The 24,301-nt window shown below is 36.2% G+C and overlaps 1 protein-coding gene across 7 annotated transcripts in view; it reads left to right on the forward strand.

The window, feature by feature from the left end:
• Positions 1–2,366: 2,366 nt before the first annotated feature.
• Positions 2,367–24,301, forward strand: part of LOC139121642 (cytosolic carboxypeptidase 1-like) — a 57,652-nt gene continuing 35,717 nt past the window's right edge. For 5 of the 7 annotated variants that reach the window (XM_070686708.1, XM_070686713.1, XM_070686710.1 and 2 more), the window contains exons 1-2: positions 22,169–22,294; positions 22,807–22,925. In XM_070686708.1, coding sequence (XP_070542809.1) covers positions 22,254–22,294; positions 22,807–22,925 — 160 coding nt within the window. In that variant the 5' untranslated portion in view covers positions 22,169–22,253. Of the gene's footprint in view, positions 2,566–15,468; positions 15,618–22,168; positions 22,295–22,806; positions 22,926–24,301 lie in introns of those variants that run through there. The other 2 variants (XM_070686709.1, XM_070686712.1) reach the window with 2 other exon arrangements.

The following is a 24,301-nucleotide window of genomic DNA, read 5'->3' on the forward strand; positions in this document are numbered from 1 at the left end:
CAATTTCCAACAACTTTAAGCACAACATTTGCAATGTAACATGACAAGGGTTGGTAAGAATTTGCCTTAAAATAGACCTATGTCTTAATAATATCCTTAATTTATGATTTATTTTGTCCCGCAATTACGCATGTTATAGAATACACCTGTTATTCCAAAATGAATAACCATATCCTGAAACAAAAACAATGTATCACATAAACTTTTGAAACATTAAAAATTATCAGCACTTCTGTGGTATATACATATGCAACATCTACATTTTGATTTCTTTAAATGAATTTACATTTCTCTTTGTATTAAATAGGTAATACATTTTTTTTCCAAATGAGATATTGACACTTGTCTCTGTTGACAAGGTGTGAATGATGGGAAATCATTTTATGTCTAACATATTTTGAGTGTTAAAGGTATACAGTCACCTGTAATCTAAATATGCCCATATAGGGTCAAAGGGTCATTCCTTGGTATTCAAAATGCCCAGGTGAGGGCGCTGTTTTTAAAAAGCAGCCACCCACTTAAAATCTGTGATTGGTTAGATTTTCTCTTTTCATGGTAACTGCAGCAAAATTGGAACTGGTGATAGTAAACCTTTAATGAGAACTCAAAATGGCCACCAAATAACCCCATTTTAATATGTAAAATTCAAAATTTTCTACATTGGGAGGAGAACATTTACCCCTCCTAACAAACAAGTAATTGCATATTGTGTCATTGCAGTATTCAACTACCTCTATGCATTTGCAGTTTTACAATTCCTTAGTCTGTTTGGACCACATGCTTGTAGTGTACTACCCAGAACAAACTTAATCACTAACAGGGTATAGTTGTTTTCTTACAAATTGAAACCTTATTGACTTCTTCTTGTCTCCAACAGTAATTTTGCTATAGTGAAGGATGTTTCTATTTTCTTTCCGTCTTTCCAGCATTCTGAAGCAGATGCTGTTTACCTATAGTTCTGTGTAAACTTTGAGTGGCTTGACATTTCTTTCCTCATTCAGTTTTGTCATGTCATATCACAGACCCTAGAGAAACTATGAAGAAACGAGCAGCAAACATTGCCATTTGAGGGGGGATCAAATGGTGGGAAGAAGACTCCTTTGAGAGGGGAAGTGAAAAAAGATGCCAGGATTCCCAAAAAAGAAAAAAATTCCAGGTAAAGCAGGGACAAAAAAATAATCTGATAGAGTCAATCTTCCAAGCCCCCCCCCCCCCCCCCCCCGATCTAAAACGTATCCGTCGAAGAAAGACAAAAGGTGAAAACATGGAGGTAGAACCACAGTTACGAGTGGAGTGATACGTACCGCCGCCGCGTACTATGCATATAATAATTGGCGGCGGCTGGTACGTATCACTCCACTCGTAACTGTGGGTAGAACACATGCTACCTACGTTTAAAGTACGACAAAATAATTTCTTCGAACGGTACATATGACACGGTGCACAGTCGCTTGCGAACCGATCCACGACGGCCGCTATGTGGTATGCATACCACACAGCGACCGTGGTGCCGGTGTTATCGGTTCACAAGCGATACAGCACGGTGCTCCCCATTTCAAATTGTCTGCCATTGAGAATGTATTAGTTTATGTACCGTTCCTCCACTACCCTCGATCACATAATTATAAATTAAAGATAATCCCTGAAGGAACATGTGCGTTTTTTTCACAAGATTCACTCTGTGTATTTATTTTTAGATAAATAAAGTGTAATTTGTTGAAAAAATCTTTTTAAAAAAAGCGTTTTTCCTCGTAATATGTGAATAATACCTCAAGAAAATCTTGAAAGAGGGTGAACTCTTCAGCGCCATCCTGAAGTTTATTGACCGTGATAATATTGACTTCAGTGAGTCTCTTGAGCGACAAGTCGAAATTGGACGATATTATTTCTCGGGTCTGTTTTCCTTTTCAAAATCAGCAGTCTTGCGGAAAGTGAATGTGAGGTTGTCGCTGGTGAATTTTATTTGCTCGGATTTTCGGCAGCAAAAACGTTTCTAACGACGCTACAACCGTTGCTTGAAACAGCTGAACTCACGTTATCACTCGAGTCGTTGGGATCGATCGGGCGGACTGAGCATTTTCATTCAGTAAGTGGTTGCTAACGGACACAGATCTTGATCCGGGTTTACCGATAGTGTAGCAGTAAATTTTACAGAGCCACTGTAGAACAGCTGATTAATGTGGAAATCACGCGGGCACCTCATATTCAAGTCCGTCTACTGAACATACACTTGAAGTTCGACAATTCACAACTTGAACTTGTTTGCCGTTATATGTGTAGTGTGTCACTGTCAAGAGCGCCGACATCGACCCGACGATCCAGTCGTAGAAGAGTCTGTAATAATATGTAGCATTTATGAATATATCGTTGGGCGTCGGGAAAATATGCGTTTTATACGGATAACATGAGATAAGTGTTGAATTCACGCCTATTTTGTGGACGCGAACTGCAATGTACCAGTGTAAGGTTTCAAGTTCAGTAACTAGGATTTGGTGACAGTTATAAACAGGCCGTTGTTCAGTTGGCTATGAGTGTGAAGCTGAAGTTTGAACGCTCCCTTGCAGGGTAAGTACATTTCCCATTATATCGTTGATGAATACAATGTACCTGTATTATCATATGAAAGAATTTTCAGAAATCCCTGTAAGGTAGGTTCAACCATGGAAGTCTCTTTATACCTCCATGGTTTAACGACTTCTCAACATGTTACATGCGACAAAATAAATCTATTGAAATATTAACATATGATAGGGAATCTCGTTAAACCACTTTGACACCTGAAACTAGCGATATTACCACAGCAACTGGAATTACTTCAGCTTTGTTGTTTTGCATTTTTTAATACTCGGTCAGAAAGGCAGGGTTATTTTTCAGAAACTGAATGAAACAAAACATACACAGGAGATGATAAACTTCTTTAGCTCTGAAATGTTGATTCAGTTTTATCAAATAAGGAAAAACTGAACTGCCTTTGACTGCATTAGTTTTGCATTGCATCAGGGGCGATAATTTGTAATTGTAGATTTCATCAACGTTGTAATTATCGGTGATTTTTTTGTTCATCGAGGGATATTTTCAACAAACTGTTTTGGTTCATTCTGTGTGGTGCTGTTACCACACTTGATTTAATAAGTAAGAGGAATTCCTTCATTTATCGTGTTTTGTACATAGGGCACAATTGTAATCCTTACAGAACAACTGTGGTTTCCTATTGTTTCAACAGGTCTCATATGGTCTGCTAAAATTCATGCTTAATAGTTGTGTTTTTGCCAGATTGAGAGGGTCATTGATACTATGACAGTCAAGGATTTTAGGATTGAATTTGTAAGCTGGTACATGTTACTTCAGGTTCACCAGTCATTTTGACTTTGGCCATAAGCCTACTTTGTTTATGAAAGCAGTGTAGATGAGAGGGCAGCAGAAATGTAACGTTAATCCTCCAGACAGAGATCTTAGCCAAAAATCCAGATAGTGTCAAAACTAACAAGTGATTACTATGAATGATGAAACTGTAACGAGCATTCCCTGTAAGTGAAAAGATAATCATATGGTCAAATGATGCAAATGATAATGATATAGTAGCAGAGAACGAAATAACTTCATCGACGGATTAATGTACATGTATGAGTATTAAAACTGTAAGTTATTATGTGAACCAGAATAAAAAGTAGTCTGTGTACTGCAGAACAATAGCAGCACTATCATGTGTATAATAAAAATTATCTTTAATATGATAATACATGACCAGAGAGTAAGATTGCAATAAGATTTTGGCAAGTTGCCGAAATGTTGTAAGGTGCTCCATTTTTCCGGTGATGCTTCTGACAAATTGCTCCAAAAATTATCCAAAACTACTCATGGTCAGGTTCATATGAGAAAATAAAATGACCTAACTGTAACATGTTTTCTGATTTTTCTTTTGCAAATGGCCAAACAAATTTTCTGATAAGGTTGGAGACCTGAAAATGCAACATGTTTTCTGTTTTTTTTACTTTTGCAAATGGCCAAACAAATTTTCTGATAAGGTTAGAGACCTGAAAATCTTGCTGTATAGGATGTATTGTTAATCTGAATAGGCACAATAAATCCTGATAAAAATCTCTGTTGCATGAAAGGAAAGATTCAACGTTTATTGATTTGCTGAATAATCATAAATCTGTATTTGAATTTTCTGTTATCTTAACTTCATACAGAGGGAGGTTTTCATGTTTTATTTCCTGGCTTGAAAAAATCTTTTAACATTTCAGCAGATGTTGTAACTGAATTTGAATTTTAATATTCATGATATTAAAATATGGTTTGTTGTTGGACAAACATTTTTGCCTTGGGTTCTCCTGGTGAAAAATGTATGTTGACATGTCTTTTTTCAGCAGCTGCCAACTGTCCAGTCCTAGAGAACATACATAAATGTAGCACCAACCTTTGCTGTTATTTACCAACATTTGCAATTAGTGAATCCAGTATGTTCAGCAAATATTTTAGTGCTTTAGTAATGGCTCCTGGCTCATGTAATTCATCTCTGTTTTTAATGTCAGGTGAGGAAAAAATGAAAATAACAAGTCTAAAATATATTGTAGTCTAATTGATGTCATATTGATTATTGACGTGAAACAAAAACTATAAAATCTTTCTGTCTATGTCTAGGACCAACAGTAACTTGTATTGCTTTGATTGTTGGTTGATGTTACCAATAGTTTTATTTTTTCAGAATTTTATTGATGATACATGCACACATGAAAGATATTTTTACAGGCTTTGTCTCTTCCTTGAGTCCTTTACAGAATCTGAATGCCAGAACTCTTTATGTCTCTCCAGGGATGTAGAAAATTTTGGTCACAGGTGGCAAAAATGAAAGTACAGGCACTTACAAGTATTGTATGTGCTTATTAAGTTTGTGCAAAATGTTTTATTTTTTGCTAAAACTAGATTTTCACAGCTGGCAAATTTCAGCTTACAGCTGGTTGTTTTTGCCGGCTGCCGGGTATTTTCCACATCCCTGTTCTTGTGTCCTGTAATAATCCTGGCTAGTTTCAAGGAGACACAGCAATCATCCACCACTAAGTGTTCATTTCTTTTGAAAAATTAATGAATGTAGGACAATAGCCTTGGTATGAAAGATTCAACAGTGTCCTGTGACGAGGATTATGTGAAGGGTAACGTTTATTGTTTTCAAATGTCAAATTTAGTTAACCGTTGTCTGTACATCAAAAATTCAATGGCCCAGTATGGTAGCACATGAAGAATGTCAAAAGCCAAATCCAAACACCTGACACTTGACTGTACAGCATGAATTCCTACAGGAGAATGCTCAGTATACAATACTCATTGTGTATGTACCTATCTGAACCATAGTATCTATGGGGCAACTATCTCATCATCTGGGAATGGCAATAAAAAGAAACAATGATATACCAGGGCTGACCCAAGTGACCTGGTGTAGTTCTCTTTTATTCCCATTTGATTTGATGCATTGTAGCAAGGTAATCTCTGCTCAAATCTTTTAACTGCATGGACTGGTAAACATATCAGGCATGATACATGTTTCATTCGATTCCCAAGATTTTGACAGACTTGACACCATGTTGCGTTCAGTCTTGAGTGATTGCAGTCATAGAACCAGCTGATTCGTGGGGGTTTGTTGCCTTGGAAACTGTAAACAATTCATAGCATTGTAAGTTCAAAGAGGAAACCGGTCATAAACTGGGTGGTTCTGGGAATGAACCTGATGGTTTGATATGCTCCAAAAACAATGACAAAAGAGCTACCAATAATCATGTACTAATTTGAAATATGAACTCCAGATTGCGATGGGTCAATTTCTTCAAGCCACTGGGATTTAAAGTCTTAACAACTCCTTACAGGTCATAAATTAACGAACACAGAAAAGGAGTATGAATTCCATCATGATAAGTTTGTTCCTTACGGTAAATTGATACAATACAGTGTAGCAAATGTTTTTAGTTGGAAGTTTTACAGTATAGTGTAATAACCAAGATGATATATATATTCATGTATTATGACCAAGGTAAGGAAATTTCATGTTTCAAACCATTCTAATGATTTCCTCTTGGTTGCATTTTATGCCATCTTGTATAGAAGATGATGATGATAAACTACACCAGCCTTGTGCTTTTTGGCTTTTATTCTTGCTATATTACTTTTAAATATTTCAAAAAGATATTGTCCAATTTCAGCCAATTTTGTGTAAATGTAATTAATGCAAAGCCCTATTCACAATAACAGAATGACAACATTATGAGCCGTTTTTCTTTTCATGACAAGAATTCAGCCATCTATTGATCTTTTAGGTATTGAATGCCATTATTTCAGCGTTTGTATGTGTAGTTAATATCCATACAGGGTACAAATAACAACCCATTAATCATTAAATGTAACAGGTACTTTGCTTTGACACTAAAAAATACCAGACTGCAAGAATACCTGGAAAGCTTTCTGTGGTAGTCAAGTCTTACAAGGTCACCTTCAAAGTGTGTGAAATTATAACAGTGGGGTTATTGGGGAGAAGATATGTTTGAAAGTTGTGCTTGTGGTCAGGTCACCCGGTGATCATAAATGTACATATGAGTTAAAAAGGCAAAAAATTTGCTACAACAATGACACTGTAATGTTCAGAGTTACGGGCAAAGTCCTTCAGCTCATGGATAGACTGTTAGTAGGCCAAAGGCTAAACAGCTTTCAACATACCATAGTTTCTTATTTACCTCTTTGTCATTGCAAGTCGTGCATTATCATTTTCACCGTCAAGTGATGACAGATGTTTTAATTTCTTGATGGTGCAGACGTAGAAGGAATTTATTGATCCAGTGTACATTTGCTGTTATAAAATTGTGACAGGTACCGGTATGTGTGTGTAATGCAGCTCCTTAATGCTGTTCAATCAGTTGGTGTCATCAACCTTTGCAGCGCGTACCTTTCTGTCACGGCAGATGCATGGTAGTGAGGGATGAAATGCTTCATCTGTTTATAACACCAAATTTTCTCTGAAATTATTCTCTTCATGTCACCTGTATTGTACCTTTATTTTTTTTAAGTTATAGCTAACATGCTCATTGTTGCTGCCTCAGATCTTGAGTAGCCCCAATCTGATTAAAGTCATATGTAGGAGCCAATCAGATTGCATTTTATAATACAGTGTCACAATTCATAACAAGTGGCAGTTGTAAACCTCTTTCCGATTGGTCAGCTGTTTTTTTGCCGATGCCCCATATTTAAAGGCAATCCCCAGTGCCAGTTATTCATGTGATGTAGTGAGATGATTAGCAGCTAAACATTACAAGAACAGCAAAGAACAAGCAAAGCATCTCTACATCTGCTACATCTGACATTATGTCTGTTTGGAAGATGTGATCAACAGGTGGTTGCTCCATGAATCCTAGACAGAAGGATTATTTTCTTAATAAAGGTGAGGGGGGTGGGAATGCCAAAAATCACAAGCTTCTAATAGTCTGCAACCATTCTGTGTGGGCGTGGCAGATGTTATACATATGTATTTTGAATCCAACCATCAAATGATAGACCCATGATAGTATCTTTCTGTCAAGCCAGGCTTTGCTACCAACAATGACCCCCTTTGCATTTACTCAGAGAGAAGGCCTCATCTTACTTATGCTTATTTTGATACTGAAATACCGTATTACAGTAAAGATTCAATATTCGGGTATCCAACTGGTCTTAAGACTTTATTAATAATGAGATAATTCAGTCTCATTTGTCAATGTTAGAGTGTTCAGGAAGGACTCGCAAAGGATGAGACGTCGCGCCAAACCCATGCAGAGCTGAACAATACTGACAGGAAAATGTTATTGATTTTGTCCAATATCATGTGATGAAACAGTACTTTGAGCCTGCCACATTACTAGACTCTGACTTACCAGTTTAGATGATATCGTAAATTATATCATGCCATTATATTGATGGTGCAAATCTGATTGGTCGAGACGCAAAGAGAACCGTGGTATATTTGCGATGTACCACAGCTAGCACACGCATGAGCTCTCACCAAGAGCAAAAGTCCTTTTTTGACATTCCGCGCCAGAATTTCAATATATTGTTATGGTATAATAGCAACAAATCACACCCAGCGAAGGTATACCACTCGGTTTGACCGAATCACTTGATATATTCACTCACTATCGCTCGTGCATATATGTCATGAACTGGTCAAAATCTTGTGGTCTGCCAGCAAATCCCACTTCTAATATTTGACTCTAACTTAGTAGTCAAACAATAACCTAAGATACTGAGTAACACTATCATGGTGTCTTCCAGTTGATCAAATAGCAAGTAGATATAAATGAGTTCTTGTTCATTTGAAGAAGGAAACATATCTTTAACGTATCCGAAATTTAAGAAGCAACTCATCATGCAACAACTTGCATGACAGTATGTATACATACCGATATGAAAACAATGCTGTATTGTTCTGTCTTGATAATGTAATTGTTAGACATGAAGGCGGCTTTATTGTTGTAATAGTTATTTACGACATGAACATAAAATGTGTCAGACAATAAGTACAACCATCATTAAGATATTATCTGAGATAAATAAGGATAATGATAATGCATGTGAGGTAACTCTGTAAAAATAGGAGTTAAGATATAGTAAGCATGAAATCTGTAAAAAATATAACTTTAAACAAATTTAATCTGTAATGTGTAGCGCCAAATTGTTTAGGGTACAGTAATAAAACATCTGTGTTGAACACTTCCATTTTAACTTGTATCAAATGTCTACATTTATAGATAGCTGGTTATCCATTGAGCCATTTATAAATACATGCATCTCTGTTACTTTGTTGACAGAGAGAGAGAGAGAGAGAGAGAGAGAGAGAGGGGGGGGTAGAGGGAGGAAAATACTAATTATGAGAAACCAATAGTGCATTGAGTACAGTCATGGTTGGAAAGGATTATCGAATTTTGAGATTATGTCCCCTCCCTGAAGGAAGGTCTCATGTGTTAAGTCTGAAAAGCAAAGGATCACATAATACTATTCATTTCTCCCTTGCTTTTGTAACCCTGTGATTTGCCTAAGAAAAGTAGAGTTGTAGGGCGGTTGTAGGAAATAAAGCTGGCATTGTGTTCAGGACTTGTAATTGTGGTCAACAGCGGAGCAACATTTACCTCCGGGCTTTTAATTAGATTGCAAGGTTCACCTCTGTTGAATGTGTGGTCACCTGGTCAGCATAAAGTGTTACTCAATGCTCAAGATGGAGTGGGGATTGATAAAACGCAGTAACACACACATGTATTCTGCTTTTCCTGTTCCTCAAAAAGTATTCTTTTACTGGTCTTAGAGTAATTACTCATCAGCTTTTAAGACTGATTAGTCCAGCATTACAAATGTACATGTTCATTAGCAAGCCATTGTTACTTGTACGGTAAGTCCATGTAAGAGACTTACAGTCAGTTTTAATATAATTCAGCTGTGTGCATTCCAGTTTAATGAGTACAAGTGAATGCTGTACATGTTTTAAATCTGTGAAAAAATTCACCACAGTTTGACCTTTGGCAATCATTGCTAGACATAGGACAAGTAAAGGTACAGTGAAAAAAAATGTTGGATGGTCTGTCTCTCTGATGAAAGATCCCAACCAAACCTGCAAGCCTGATATCAAATGTTTTTTGCAGTGTATTGACGTAGAGTTCATGTTGTTGGTGATGTGATGATGGCTGTGTTGTTGTTACTGGCCAGGTAGATATTTGATAAACCACACATGTACATGTGTGCAACAACAATACCTTAAAAATGTGTTTGGAATTAGATTCTTCCTCTTGAGAATACATTATGTGGAGACAACACAAGTTCACAACATTCTGATGGCGACAGTGTTGTGGATGTCAGAATATTGAACATACAGAAGGGCTCGAAATTAGCGGTAGTCCCGTGTCCACAGACTACCAACTTTTCCCTGGGGCTACCAAAACCCATGAAATGGTAGCCCACAGGGACTACCAAAGCCTGAGACATGAAATTACTCTGTGGGCAACCTGATGTTGATCGCTGTGAGATGACCGACGCTCATACAGTCAACCCAGTTTTGACAGAGATAGGCCAAACTATGACTTTGTTATGCAAATTGAAATGCGACAGTGCAGTCAAATTTGTCGCAACAAACTTTCAATAAAATATCATTATCTGAACTGATGTACTTGGATTACAGGCTTGGGAAATGATGCCCAATGAAAATTCATTTCCATAGTTATTTAATCACAATGTATCAATCACAAGTAAACACAAAATTATTCAAACTGCAAACAAAAAGCTGTCGGGCCATCCACAAATTACGCTTTCCAAAGTGTACGAGATCATCTCATGATAGTGTACTATGGTGGAGAAATATAACCAAAATTACCATGAAAGTATAAGGAACATGACTGTACCAAGTTGTTATCCTAAAATTTATAGCTAATCCTTTCATAGCCATGTTATGTTTATCCGTGCTGAGTGACAATTCGTTGTCATGGCGAACATCAAACTCTGCATATAAGCTCTGCGTATGTGTGAATTGGTCGTCAAACTTTGTGGCGTCACCGTTGTCCACTACATATGCGATACCGTTCTCCTAAGGTATATATGATCTTCAGGTATTGATGTCAAATGACTAGAAAATTCACTTCCTGGTTAGAATCATGCAAAATAGATCTTTCATTGTCTAGATGTAAATAAAATATCCTTTACAAAAAAAAATCTTCATTCATGCATGGGCTACCAGACCTTATCACTGGGCTACCAACTTCAGAAAATGGTAGCCCAATGGGACTACCAGGGAAAAAAGTTAATTTCGAGCCCTGTACAGATACACATGTACAGTCACACTGACTGAGACACGAATTCAAAAAGCCAGTAATGCTAACTTTTTGATGATTTTTTTCACTAGTTTTGTTTTTAATGTCAACCATAACTTCTTTTACTACTCTCCAAAGCATGTTGATAAACGTAGTCTTCAGCTTGTCATATTAGCCTGTACATGTATAAACTGCATTGTTATTGTTGACAAGTGAATTCTGGTCCAGAGTAGAATTCAAATGTAAAGAATAAAAGTGCATTTTACACATATAGACGCCATATTGACAAGCTAAATAGTGAATTTTTCAACATTCTTTTGGCATTAGAATAAGAACTTGCCATTAGAAATAATGAAAAAATCATTGAAACTTAGCATTTTTACTAGCCCTTTTAAGGTAGTTTGTGCCCCCAAAATGAAAGACTTAAACTTTTGCTCAAACTTTCCTCAAGTAAGCTTTCAGCCATTCCCTAGTCAAATCAAGAATAAAAATTAGGGGTCCCCGTGCAAGTATGGAACTAGGGAAACAAATTACCTGACATTTGCTGATATTTGAAATTCAGAATGGCCGCCATCTCTGTGTTTAATCTATGGGCAAAATAAAATATTAATTTTCAAAAACTAAGATGATGAAAATGTTTCGTTCTCCAAGAGTTTCAAAATTAGCCCCCACTCTACAAGTGGTAGATCAGAAAAGAATTGTAAAAGGTTGGAGGACCCAATATCTATCCCCACGGCGCATGACACACAAGTAGGTACACATACCGGTATGTATGCATGTAATACACATATGATTTACCATCGATGGCCATGTTACTTCACATGGTAGATGAAGTAGCAATAGTTTCTAAGGGAAAACTAAGATCAGCAACCCATATCACAGTCATTAACATCACACATGATATTATGTAGTGATCGACAAAACGTGTTGAAATATTTCATTCATCTATTCCTATGAAATGTACAGTAATCAACTAATCTAGACATGCAGGCTCTAGGTGTGCCTCCGTCCACCCATAAATTGCACCCTCCACTAAAATTATTTTGGAAGATAGCTTCCCTTTAGAAAGATTTGTTGTAAAAACTTTCTCATGAAAGTTCCAACTCCCAAGATTCAAAACAATTTTTTTTCAGGGGTGGGGGGACATACAAATTACTCCTTTAAATTATCTATTGTACTGAAGTCCATATATTCCAAAAATTTCTCTTTTGGACAGTTTTGGACAGTATCCATTTGAAGGACGTTCACCACCAAAGTTTTCAATGCATTTTACGATCAATCATCTTGATAAGCAGACAGAATAACATTCATTGTTAAAACTGTCTGAATATAGCGTACCTGGTAAATGTCTGTACAGTATTTATAGTTTATTGATCAGGCTTTGTTGGAGGAATTGTACTGACATCACAAAAGAATGCGCTTCCAGGGGCACAAATTTGGACTCTCAAACTTTTACAATTCTTTTCTGATATACCACTTGTGAGGATTCATTTTAAAGCTCTTGGTGTAAAAAAACTTTTCACTGAATTAGTTAATTGAAATTCGAAAATTTTATTTATCTCCATACAATTAACACAGGGATAGCGGCCATTTTGAATTTTAAATATCGGTAAATCTTCAGTTATTTGTTTCTCTAGTACCAAAATTTGCACGGTGACCTCCGATTTTTATTCTTGATTTTGAAAGAAAATGGTTAAAAGATTCCTCAAGGAAAGTTAGAGCAAAAGTTTGAGTCTTTCACTTTCGAGGCGCGAATTTCCTCAAGTAGGGTAGAACCATAGACTGTTTCTCTAGGGTCTGTGATAGAACTTGGAGTGGAGGTGCTCACAGAATATACATCAACATTACCAAGAGAAATTTGCCTGAACATTTATATGTTTGAAGAGTCCTTGTCATCAAACTCTAAAATGCTATATGTGCAAATACAACACATACATACTAATGCTGACGGTACTTTATTTTTAGATGTGGCTACCGGTAGTGTGCACTTGTACAGCTTTTTAGATGAACAGTAATGTGTGTGATTTCTTGTTATTTCCTTTCAGTCATATATGGGCATTATATGTTTTATACTGAAAAAATTTATTTCGAGACAGTCCGATAACAGTCAGATGATGGTCAAACAGCTGAGAGTTGCAGCATATGTTTCCATAATCAGATCAAATCTTATGTGTAAAAATTCTTATAAAAAATCAAAACTGAAATTATTGGTTGGAGGATTGACTGTCATGAAATATATAGTGTATGTAATTCAAAATTATCATTTCCAAATGAAACAAAAACTGTTTATGTTATGCAGCAGAGAAGCAATCAGCAAGTCAAGCGAATGATTGACAAAATTTTACTCTTTTTCGCTAATACTATACCGGTACTACCGTATATTGAAATGAATATTAAAAACTACTATACTGCCATATGCTGAAATGAATGTTTCTTTTTTGATAGTTTGGTGCCAATGTGATCATTGTGTGCTGTATGTATGTATGTGTGTATGTATGTATGTACCGGTATGTACGTATGTATGCATGTATGTGTCTTGGTCTGGGTCTGGGTGGATGGGTAGGTGGATGGGTGTCTGCGAATGTGTACATGTATGTGTGTATACTTGACATGAGTTATTGTCACAAATTTCTACAAAGATTGGTGTGATTATTTTATGTTAGAGATCCTATCAAACTTGTGAGGATGATCATTTGATGATATTACTAGAGCTATAGACGATTTTCAATTTGACTTCAGTGAAGCATACATATTACTCATTATTAGTATGGGAAATGATTGGTGAAGGCTGATGCAACTACACATTTATTATCCAAAAGCATGAAACATTCATGCTGAGACTAAAAGTAATTTTAGTAACCCTAAATAATCATTGATAATGGCATGGTATTATTTAACAAAGTTGCCATTTACACTTTGATGTGACTGCAGTAATGTGCTTTCTAGTACAAGTTTCTAAATAAAAATATAAACCATTTCAAGATGGACATCAGTTAGTTAAAGGCCAGTGACTTGATCCCCGGGATTGTTTGTTTTAGTCTGTAAGAGGGTTATGGAGTGTCATAGCCTTTTGTTTCCATTGAAATTGTAATCTAGTAAGCATGTTTCCTTGCAAGACAATCTGACGCCGACACAGGCCTACCTGAAGTATTGTTAACCCTTTCACCCCCAGTTCACTGTATACAGGTCCAAAATCACCATTGATAACAATGGGTTTGGGTGGAACCATGGTGGTGAAAGGGTTAAAGCCTGTCTGTTCTTTACATAACATGGAAATGTTTCGCAACAGTTTCAATCAAACCAACAATACCTCATAATAGGACTGCCTACTTTAGGCAGGACTGCCTACTTCTTACTGTACATTTCATAAATCTTTGAACTTCAACTGAATTTAATTACATCTTATATTTCCAATTGTCCCAATCATCCACATAGGATACCTACATGTATGCCTAACATCAATAGTTTGTGCACGTACCATACCAGTAGGCAGAAATTCACACATATTCACATGTGTATGTGTGCCTTCCAGTGGTATAAGTATTACTATAACGTTGCAGTATGTTTAAAAGATAGCATCTTTGCATCGGAACAGAACGCTTGTCTTGAATACAAATATGGCATGATTAAATTGTATCTCTGATCAGGTGTCCCAGTATGTTGACACTGTATATGTTGACACTGCATATTAATCCATCACTAATATGTCCTCATCCTCGATTCAGGTATTAAGGAGTTTGTCTATAGCTTAAAGCAAATACTGTGTATTTAAAGTGATGTATTTGGTGACAATTTGAGCAGACAGACAGACAAACAACGCAATTGCCTCTCCAATTTGTTCAAGGTGACATACATCACTTATGAAATATGCATACATGTACTTGATAGATGAATATGTACCACAGGGTGTTACACAATCTTAATCGAGAAGATTATAAAGTTAAAATAGGTACAGTGTGGTTGAAATCCACTAAACTATAAATGAATCAGCAAATATTAATAGTTTACAGTGAGCCCAACCCATTACATTTGTTATTCAAGCTATTCCCTTTACAGTTTACAACCTCCTAATCAATGATACAGCAAGATGTAATGCTTGATATTATAGGCATATAAAAGCTGTTTGAATACAAGAGTACAAAAAACCTGTCTGATGGAAGACACACATGCTCTCTTTGGCCTGTGATACACATTGTGTGGTGTGTTGTGACATACTCTATTCAGGGGGCTGCCTATTGTCAAGTCAGTATTGACTATTGATTTTTCTTCACTGACGTGTCTATTGTTGACAAGAGTGTACATCAGGGTATTGTGTTGTGCCAGGTTGCCAGTGTCTGGCCAACCAGATTGGTTCTCAGCACACACAGGTTAATGGGACCCTGTGTGTTTAACCAAAAAGAGTAAATCACGTACTAAATTTGGCCTAACCCCTTTCAAGTACCTCTTTTGGGACTGTGCATCGTGAGCACAGGACTAGATTCCGGCGCTCTCCCTAGAACACCCTGAATGGCACAAAAATTTACAGCTGATTGGGGTTACCTGTATATTAGGACGGTATCAAACTCCATTCACGGGGTTATCTTGACTGTTTTATGGAGTCTGACGGTGTTTAATCACCATCAAAAAGGTAGATTCATTCTAAACTGAGTGATTTGTGGCACTGCTGTATTTCCAAGGGCTTTCTGAGCTGTTCAGTTCACTACTCAGTGTACTCTACCATGCATTGAGTACATTAAGTGGGTTGACGTGAGAACCTTATCCAGCCCAGCCACAGGGTTTAATCAGCCGATCAATGTCTCACCAAAAATGGTAAGTTGAACTTGAATATACATTCGTGTGGACTATTTTCCGGTAGGATTTGATGTATCTCTTCTGTATAAAATGTGTCTTTTCCACCTGTTGATTTACTGATAACTATGGTCTGTTGATTTGATTGGCTTGCTTGATGAACTCAAGCTATTGATAGTATGCACAATGGACAAAAAATAAGTTGCTCATGCCGTAATGAAACGAACCTATGCTTCATTAGTGTTGCATAATAACATTTACAATTGACCGTTATTCTGTTTATGCACAGTCCACTCTGGTTGCCTGGGTTTGACAATACTCTAGTTAGGTTTTTGCCACTGTATTTGAGCTGAGTAAAAACATTAATGCATATATTATGCCTGGTTTTGTTTACTGAAGGATTAACTGCAGATTGTTGAACCCTGTTACAGTCACATTCATAGACTGATGTCAAACACTCACTTGCTACCAAGCAACGTCTAGGTGTAATGACCTCATGTGCAGTATGTTACAGACACTGTGATTGGCCAATTTAACAAGAATTCTCTATGTCAAGTACACAACTTTATGCTCAAATTATTGGACTTAATATTGACTCCACCAATCTGAACTGCCTTTATTTCTGTGAAAACAGTATAAGTTGAAATTTAGGACATACTTTTTTCCGAAAATATTTCAAAATATATGGTAATCATTTGCATGAGCAGTTTTTGTCATGACATTATTAATTAATCAATTTATGTATTTATTTATTTATTTATTTGACCCTCTATGAAAATAAATTGTTGAAGTTGAAGTTAGTAGCGAAACTGAAGTTAATATTTTTAAGTGTTCTGAACATGCACATACTTTAGCCTATGTTTCCACTTGAGCCAGCTGTAGCTTATAGGGAAAGAAAGAACCACAACTTGTGTTTGAAGAGGTAAATTATGATTAGTACATGTACTGAAGATGAAAAACCAACGTGCCATGGGTGTGTGTTGGAGGAATTATTGAGTTCTATATATATATATGTGTGTATGCATAATCTTTAAATGTTGATATTTTAAAGATAGCATGTGACCACCAATGCAACATGTACGGTTGTATACAGTTTCTGTACAGATTCTTAGCTGGTTAACATTCATAGCTTGGTGCTCAACATACTCGGCTTTGTATGACTGCACTGAACTAATAGCCCTCAATCTAAATATAGATGGTCAATAAGAAGGTAGGCTTGTTAGTGGGAAAACATTATGAAGGCTATCCAGGTCTTAACTTGGTCCTCATCAATTTTTTTCTGATTCTTCCTAGAGATAGCTATTATTGAAATCATGCCATCAAACATCAGCTAATTGAATCCATCACTTCTTAAAATAATGCCTCCAGGGGTTTCTATCCATTCCTAACTGTTGTTGAGATACATACATTTAGCATAATGTGTGCTGTGTTTGTACATTAAACATGGAGGAAATATTTTACCATATTAAATATTTCTAGGGACAATAATTTCTATCTGTTTTCCAGGATCAAATTTGATGGATGTTATAAAATGACAGGAATGAGGGATTAGATAGAGAACAAGAGGAAGGAAATATTATCAAAATTATTGCTGATATCAAGTTTGAAGTCTGTCAGCTACACTGTGTGTCTTGTATCGAAATATGTTAGGTTAAACTTTATGTTACATGTGATGTAGCCCAAAGAACTTGTGCTTATTGTAGAAAACAAAAGATGAGATGAATCAGAATACAGACAATATGAAGCAACATCAAAACCTGTTTCCATTACACTGTCCGTTGACACTGGGTGAAAAGAGACAGGAATAAACTTGTCATTTTGTATTCCACAACAAATGCAAGTAAACATATTTAGGTTTAAATCATTAAGACTGCTTGGTAATGCATTTTTGTCATATGATATCATCTATACCTGCATGTGCAAAATTAATGGGGTTTTGTTAAATTGATATTGCTGGTTTTATGCAGACTTGTAATTGCCAGCTCTGGGTACCCTGGGGAGAGCTTTATATTCATGTTATTACTTTGAATCGCATTGGGATGCAGAGACCAAACAATTATATTTTGACCTCCTTCCCAGTAATTGCCACAAAATTAGTAGTTTTTATTACTCTGTGGTAAGGAATTCTCCTCTATTGATGTGCTATTTTGACATGCAAGCAAAGGTAACATTATACTTGTTAGGGTCTAGGGGACAGGTTTCAAATTTTGTGAGTAATGAAAAAGGTAAGTCACCAAGCTATGAGTCAAGAGGACAGCATGCCAATCTTTGCCAATACATGTGTAGCTTGAAGCCCAAATTAATTCTAAATGATGTACTGGTACATGTACATGGACTAGTTTTTAGCTACTATAGACTATAGTCTATAGAAGCTATTGGGATGGGTATCCGTCCGGCATCCGGCATCAGTCTGTATGTATGTATGTATCCGTTTGTGAGGCGTCCGTCCACTCAAATATCTTGAGAACCGCAGTACTTACTGATTTGATGTTTGTTGTGTAGATGAAAAATATGATTTTGACAACCTGTTTTTCTTAATTTTTTGATATTATTGAAAATATGCAAATTAGCATCAAAAAAGGCATTTTTGGTAAAAAATCTTCTTCTTCATAACCGCTGGTCAGACAGCTTTGTTATTTGGTATACAGATCCCTAGGGATAACCCAACTTAGATTTGTTCAAATTGTGATGAAATATGCAAATCTGTATTTTTAAGGAATTTTTTGTCATTTTTGGTCAAAAATTTATTTCATCAAAACCGCTCGTCTGACAGCTTTGATATTTGGTATACAGGTTCCTACAGATGAACTAAATATGATATATTGAATATATGATGAAATCTGCAATTTTGTATTTTTGGTGCAATTTTTGCCATTTTTGGTCAAAAGATATGTATCTCAAAAACTACTTGTGTGATACCTTTGATATTTGGTATACAGGTTCTTAGGGTTTGTCTTAGTGTGATATACTGAAATTTGATGAAATCTTCAATGTTTGTATTTTTGGGTCAATTTTTGTCATTTTTGGTCAAAATATTTCTTTCTCAAAAGTTTCTCATCTGATAGCTTTGATATTTGGTATACAGGTTCCTAGGCTTTATCTTAATGTAATATATTGAAATTATGATGAAATCATCAATTTTGTATTTTTGCAGCTAATTTTGCCATTTTAGGTCAGGCCATCCTGAAATGAGCTATCAAAGATATCCACCTTCTTCATCAATACATGTGTCACAAAAGGTTATTCTCTACATAGCATAGCAGACCTCTGTCAACTGTTGGGTCGCTTGTTTTTTAAAAACTGCTGGTCAGACAGCTTTAATATTTGTTTTACAGGTCCCTAGGATGATCTTAGTGAGATAATTTCACACAGTCAGGAAATACTTTATTTTGTATCCATGTCTACAGTAGCTTCAGGGACTTTGGCCCTATGTTTTTTTTATATGCTAAAAATCAAACATGTGTTTTTTGTTTAATTTATTGTAAACATGGCTATGCAGATAAAACATAAACAATAAACAGCAACAAAACTAAGCACATTTCATCATACTTGTTTTTTATGATCACTTGTCTTTCTGTGAAACTCATGGTATGCTCAACTTTTTCGAAAAATTTGTATTCACTGTGGAAAAGACTAGAATGCACGAATTTCCAGGTATTAATTTTTTCTTGAAACATCGCCCTCTATGGCCAGATTGCACAGAAGTGTTCAATCACTTGTGATGTAATTGCATTATAGTGAAAGTTCATCCAAGAATCAGAAAAACTCAATGTAATTATGCTATTGATTCTTTGTCATTTGATCAGTGAAATAAAGAAGAAATTTTTGGAGACTTCAAAGGTGCTTTGGCAGTCAACTTGCCAAATTGTGGTATGTGTCTAAAAATTGAGTATGTCAAGGAGATATTTCCCAGATAAGCCAAATTACTGATGCTATGTTCATGATTCTGCCACCGTAGGGCCATACATTGCCTTCACACAGACTGGAAAAATTTTGGTCAGACTTTGTGCAATTACAATTTGCAAATCTACCATGACTTAGAGCAGAAAGAGATTAAAACTAAAAATTTGAAAAAAATTGACGAAAATCGGAACAAATATTTGTTTTTAAGTTTACCACAAGATCCACAAGGCTATTACAGTGAATTGCAGGTTGTTGGTAATTGAAGTTGTAGCTTGGCTAGGAAATTTTAATCTTTTCAGCCAAATTGCTAGGATCCCATGGAACTCAGCAGAAACACTACGTTTCCACCTATACTAGATGATCCAGTACTTGTCCGTTAGTACATACACTTCAATGTAGTGTGGTATACCTTCGCAATACTCACAGCAGGCCAGATTGTATGTTGATGAAGGAACTTGTATTCATTTCAGTATCATCCGATCATGTTGACAAAAAAAATTACTCGCAGTTAGAGTTTTAATGGCCAGTTTTGTCCTATCTGTGCTCATCTAATTGATGATGCTGATGACTTCCCTTCTCACACAATAGTCAATACAAATCTAGTCAAATTCCTGTTTTAATGAAACAGGTAATTAACCAGCTTATATGTGCGTGCTACCAGTAAATTTAGTGACCTTTTCTATTGATCCAATATTAATCATGATAAGACTCATTCAGGTTTGATTAATAAGGTTCTCGACCCATTTTGAAAGCAAGTATCGTTTTGTAAAGCTACATGCAGGTTATTGGATTTTAATGCAACTCAGAGGAATGTAGAAAATAGCTGGCAGCCGGTAAAAACAACCGGCTGTCAGCTACAATTTGCCCGCTGTGAAAACTTAGTGTTAGTAAAAAAGCTGGACATTTTGCACAGATTTATGTGCAAGTACACTGCTTGTAACCGCCTGTACTTTTATTTTTGCCACCTGTGACCAAAATTTTCTACATCCCTGATAATTTACTCGTGTACAAATAATGACCTTGAAAATATGTTGATGTTTGAATTTGTTCAATTTTTCTGTACTTTTTCATAGGTTTTCACAGTGTCAAATTTATTCATCAAAATTTTGTGTATTGTATTTTAAACAATGATTTGTTAGTCATCACAGTAGAATCTGACCATGGCATCAACTTCTAATCCTGGTTTCTAGGTGTAACACTGTGCCGGTATTATTTTATTCCCTTGATATATTTGAAATCTGTAATATAAAATGAAAACCAAATTCTGTTATGAAATGTGTTCCCCATCAAAGAGTATTTGAAACTATTACTAAGAAATTCACATTGTGTCATTGTTTTCTAAGTTTCATTTTAAAGTAAGCTAACAACTGATCACTGAAATTTTTTTCTGAATGGTTTAGAGCAAACTTTTCACCAAAACTTATAAATTTGCCATCCTGAAAAAAATGAAGGACATGGCAAAGAGCTTGTGTTTTTTCAAACAATATAATACTTATATGAATTAGATTCCTACCTTCCTGACTTACAATATTACTGTAGTGTAAATACTAAAATCTTTGAATTTAATTTCAAATTCAAGTTCAAACTGTGAATCATTTTGATGCGTTAGGGATAGGCATACACTATGTGTGTGTATCGACATGTACATGTATACATGCTCAAGTGTATCTGTGTCCATCACAGGGTATCAGTGATTTGTTCATAGTATTCTGATACAGCTATCCCCACCATGGTTTGTCCCAATCCCATCGTTTTCTATTCCAAAGTTGGACCTCTACATGGGTGAATGGGGATAAAAGGGGTTGGATCTATGAAAATTTCAAGCATCATCGCATACCAGCAGTTATTAATTGATACCCTGCAGCCAGGGTAACCCTTTCTATTAAAAAAATGAATAATAAAATGATATTGACATAAAATATACTGGTTGTCTATTGCATCGTCACTAGGATTTCTGATGAGATTATAATTTTAATACTCTGCTCTAAGAATGTTCAGGCGATATTGTCTAGTTGATGAGTCATGTATCAAGCAATGAGACAGTGTTCTGTCTCTATGGGATCTTCTTGTAACAATGATGAAAATAAATATATAAACAAATTCACAATATCAGAGACATGTATAATAAAGAGGTGACACAGTTTTTCTGAAATTATACAGTTATCAAAAAAAAGGAAGATTTATTGGTTAATTGCCTTCTAACCTTCCCCAGGTCTAGAATACATATTAAGTGAATGTCCTTCTTGACAAGCAGAGATACTGACGTCCTTGAATGTGTGAATGCCTACACAATCAGAGTGTTTATTTTCTGTGCACATCTACATGTTACACAGTCGCAATTTCAATGCCACAGAGAGCCTCACTGCCTACAAGCTCTATTTATCTTCACTCAAAACGCACCAAGGTCATGTTAGCTGCCTGGTTTAATGCTGTGGAATGAAATAAAGTGATGTCAAGTGGTCACATTTAATATCATAGTAAAGGTGCAATCACTCAGGACAAGCATTCCTTCTTTTGGAAATAACTTAGCCGTAGTGCGCGTGCGTTTGACAGCGGGGGACTTGTAACCAAGGCCTTGTTTATACTGGTGAGCATGGATGCCAATACAGCTGCACCCTCTCTTTTCAAATGGTTTAATCCAGGTCAGAGTTCACAGTGACCACAGGATATTCAAATTAGTATGATAGTGCACAGCAGAGAGCACTAAAGTGTGCAGTGCACAGTTGGTTTTATGAAAAGGTAGTAGACTCAAGCATGGCCTCTGTTGAATTGTGTGAAGAAACAGATGACCCAAGGTCAGGCGTCTAATTGTCTTTCTCCCATGAGTTGTTGATGGTTTGAAAATGTCAGCTGTACATTTCTTTGTAACTGTTGAGTGTTGTATTTGATTGATACTCTAAAAAGTGTTAATACTGACAGTGACACTCACATTTCTTCTGTCAACTACTTGAAATTTATTGATCAGGCATGTTTCAAGTGAAAGTTATCCTTAATAATTCAATAATTTTTTTTATTGAAATTTGTGTGATAGTTGCTGTGTTATGGCAATGAAAATATGTGTTGGCAACTTACAAAGTTAGCCTTTCAGGGGCTGGGATTTACCTGTTTCCGATTGACATGCTCCAATTTTATGTGTTTGCCATCAAGTGAAAAAAACAGAAGTTTCTAGTTTAAATGAAGCATTGTAGTTGGTATTTTGATTCCGTTTTAGAAATAAGTTTAGCAGATAGAACATTTTGAACGGAGGCACTTTTTTTAAGTAGATCTCCTGTATAGATAATTGACAGGGTCAACTTGATATTTTCAGGTCAAGGCTGGGTACCCTGTTGCAGAGCTTAGATCGATTGAGTGGGTCTTCAAACCCAGATGACATCGAACAGTTACGGTCTATCACCGCCAGACTCCAACACTTCGTCAACACACAAGGTAAGCAAGTGTTTCCGTCATTGTGACCAGTCACCTGGAAACATGTCACCCATGAAAAAGAGACTGGCGTAGGACTGGTGTCAGAGTTTCCAGTGGCCACCGTCATGTCCTGACAAACGCCTGAGGTCACCGGAGGTCAGACTTCAGGATTTCATTTCCAATCCAAACACAGCAGCCGTGTCAACAAGCCTGGCTGCCGAACATGATAAGGCTAACACAATAGCAAAGGTTTTAAGTTTTTTTGGTAGCCAACAAAATCTCTAATATGCTTCTGGTAGTCGTCAGAAAGAACGAAAACCACTGAATTGTGACGGTCTGAATCCAAAGCTGACCACAAAATATTTCACTTGAATGTCAACAGATATCATATCAGACAACATAGGCATTTACAATCTGCCTTCCAAATCCTATTTTTGTGAAATTTCCATCACACTCATTGAGACAGACCATTGGTATTTTATAAAATGAAATGCTTGCAACAAACAGGATGCTTACAAGTGGATATATGAATTCAAATTCTACTACAAAGGAATGCATTCTCCAACCAAGCTTGTTGTGTTGCCTCCTCTTTGACCTTAGATACCACTACCCTTCTGCGTGTAATCGGCTATTTTTAGATAACTGCCACAGATGTGGTCTTATCGTTTTGTTACAATTGAACACAATAATTGCTTTAAAATTAGGCGCATGTCGATTTTAAAACCTGACTGGAATTCCAAACCCAGGACAGCGAACATCAAAAAGCACTATCTATGTTGATACTCTTGTTTGCCGTTTTGGCCAGAGATTCCGCATATTGTTTAATACCTTACATTTCACACAATGGCGTTGGTGGCAACACATGTGATTTCTGTGGAGCTGCCGGAAGCCCTGATATAGTACGTTTGCCTGGTTGGTGGTCCATATACAAAAAAGAAGTGAAATTCTTTATGTCCTAGTAGTAATTTGGAGGTCTTCATATTTCATTCAATATGTTTCATATATTGTTTTTTCATCTATTACCTGCAACTGACTTGCTTTCTTAACATAGTTTTATGTATATTTTGTTCTACCATTCACTTTTAATACTCTCAATGCACCATATGTGACAATGCTTTGATCAAATTTGAAAGCCGCATTGCTGTATTGTTGTTACATTTTAACTGTACAACACGTCATCAGCCCACCCATTCTGGCTGACAATTAATACCCACAAATATTGTGACATCTCATAAATTTTGCTGGTACATTTGTGAAACAAGTGTGGAAGCAAGTGTCAAAGTACTTTGGGCACAGGCAATCACCATAGTTAACTCCAGGATACCCTATCATTCACTTTATGTAAATAGCTTTATGATATTCTTTTGTCTTTCACTGATAATTGTCTAATGAATAAT

This window comes from Ptychodera flava, chromosome 21, assembly GCF_041260155.1.
Source record: "Ptychodera flava strain L36383 chromosome 21, AS_Pfla_20210202, whole genome shotgun sequence".
In the NCBI taxonomy this organism is placed as follows: domain Eukaryota; kingdom Metazoa; phylum Hemichordata; class Enteropneusta; family Ptychoderidae; genus Ptychodera; species Ptychodera flava.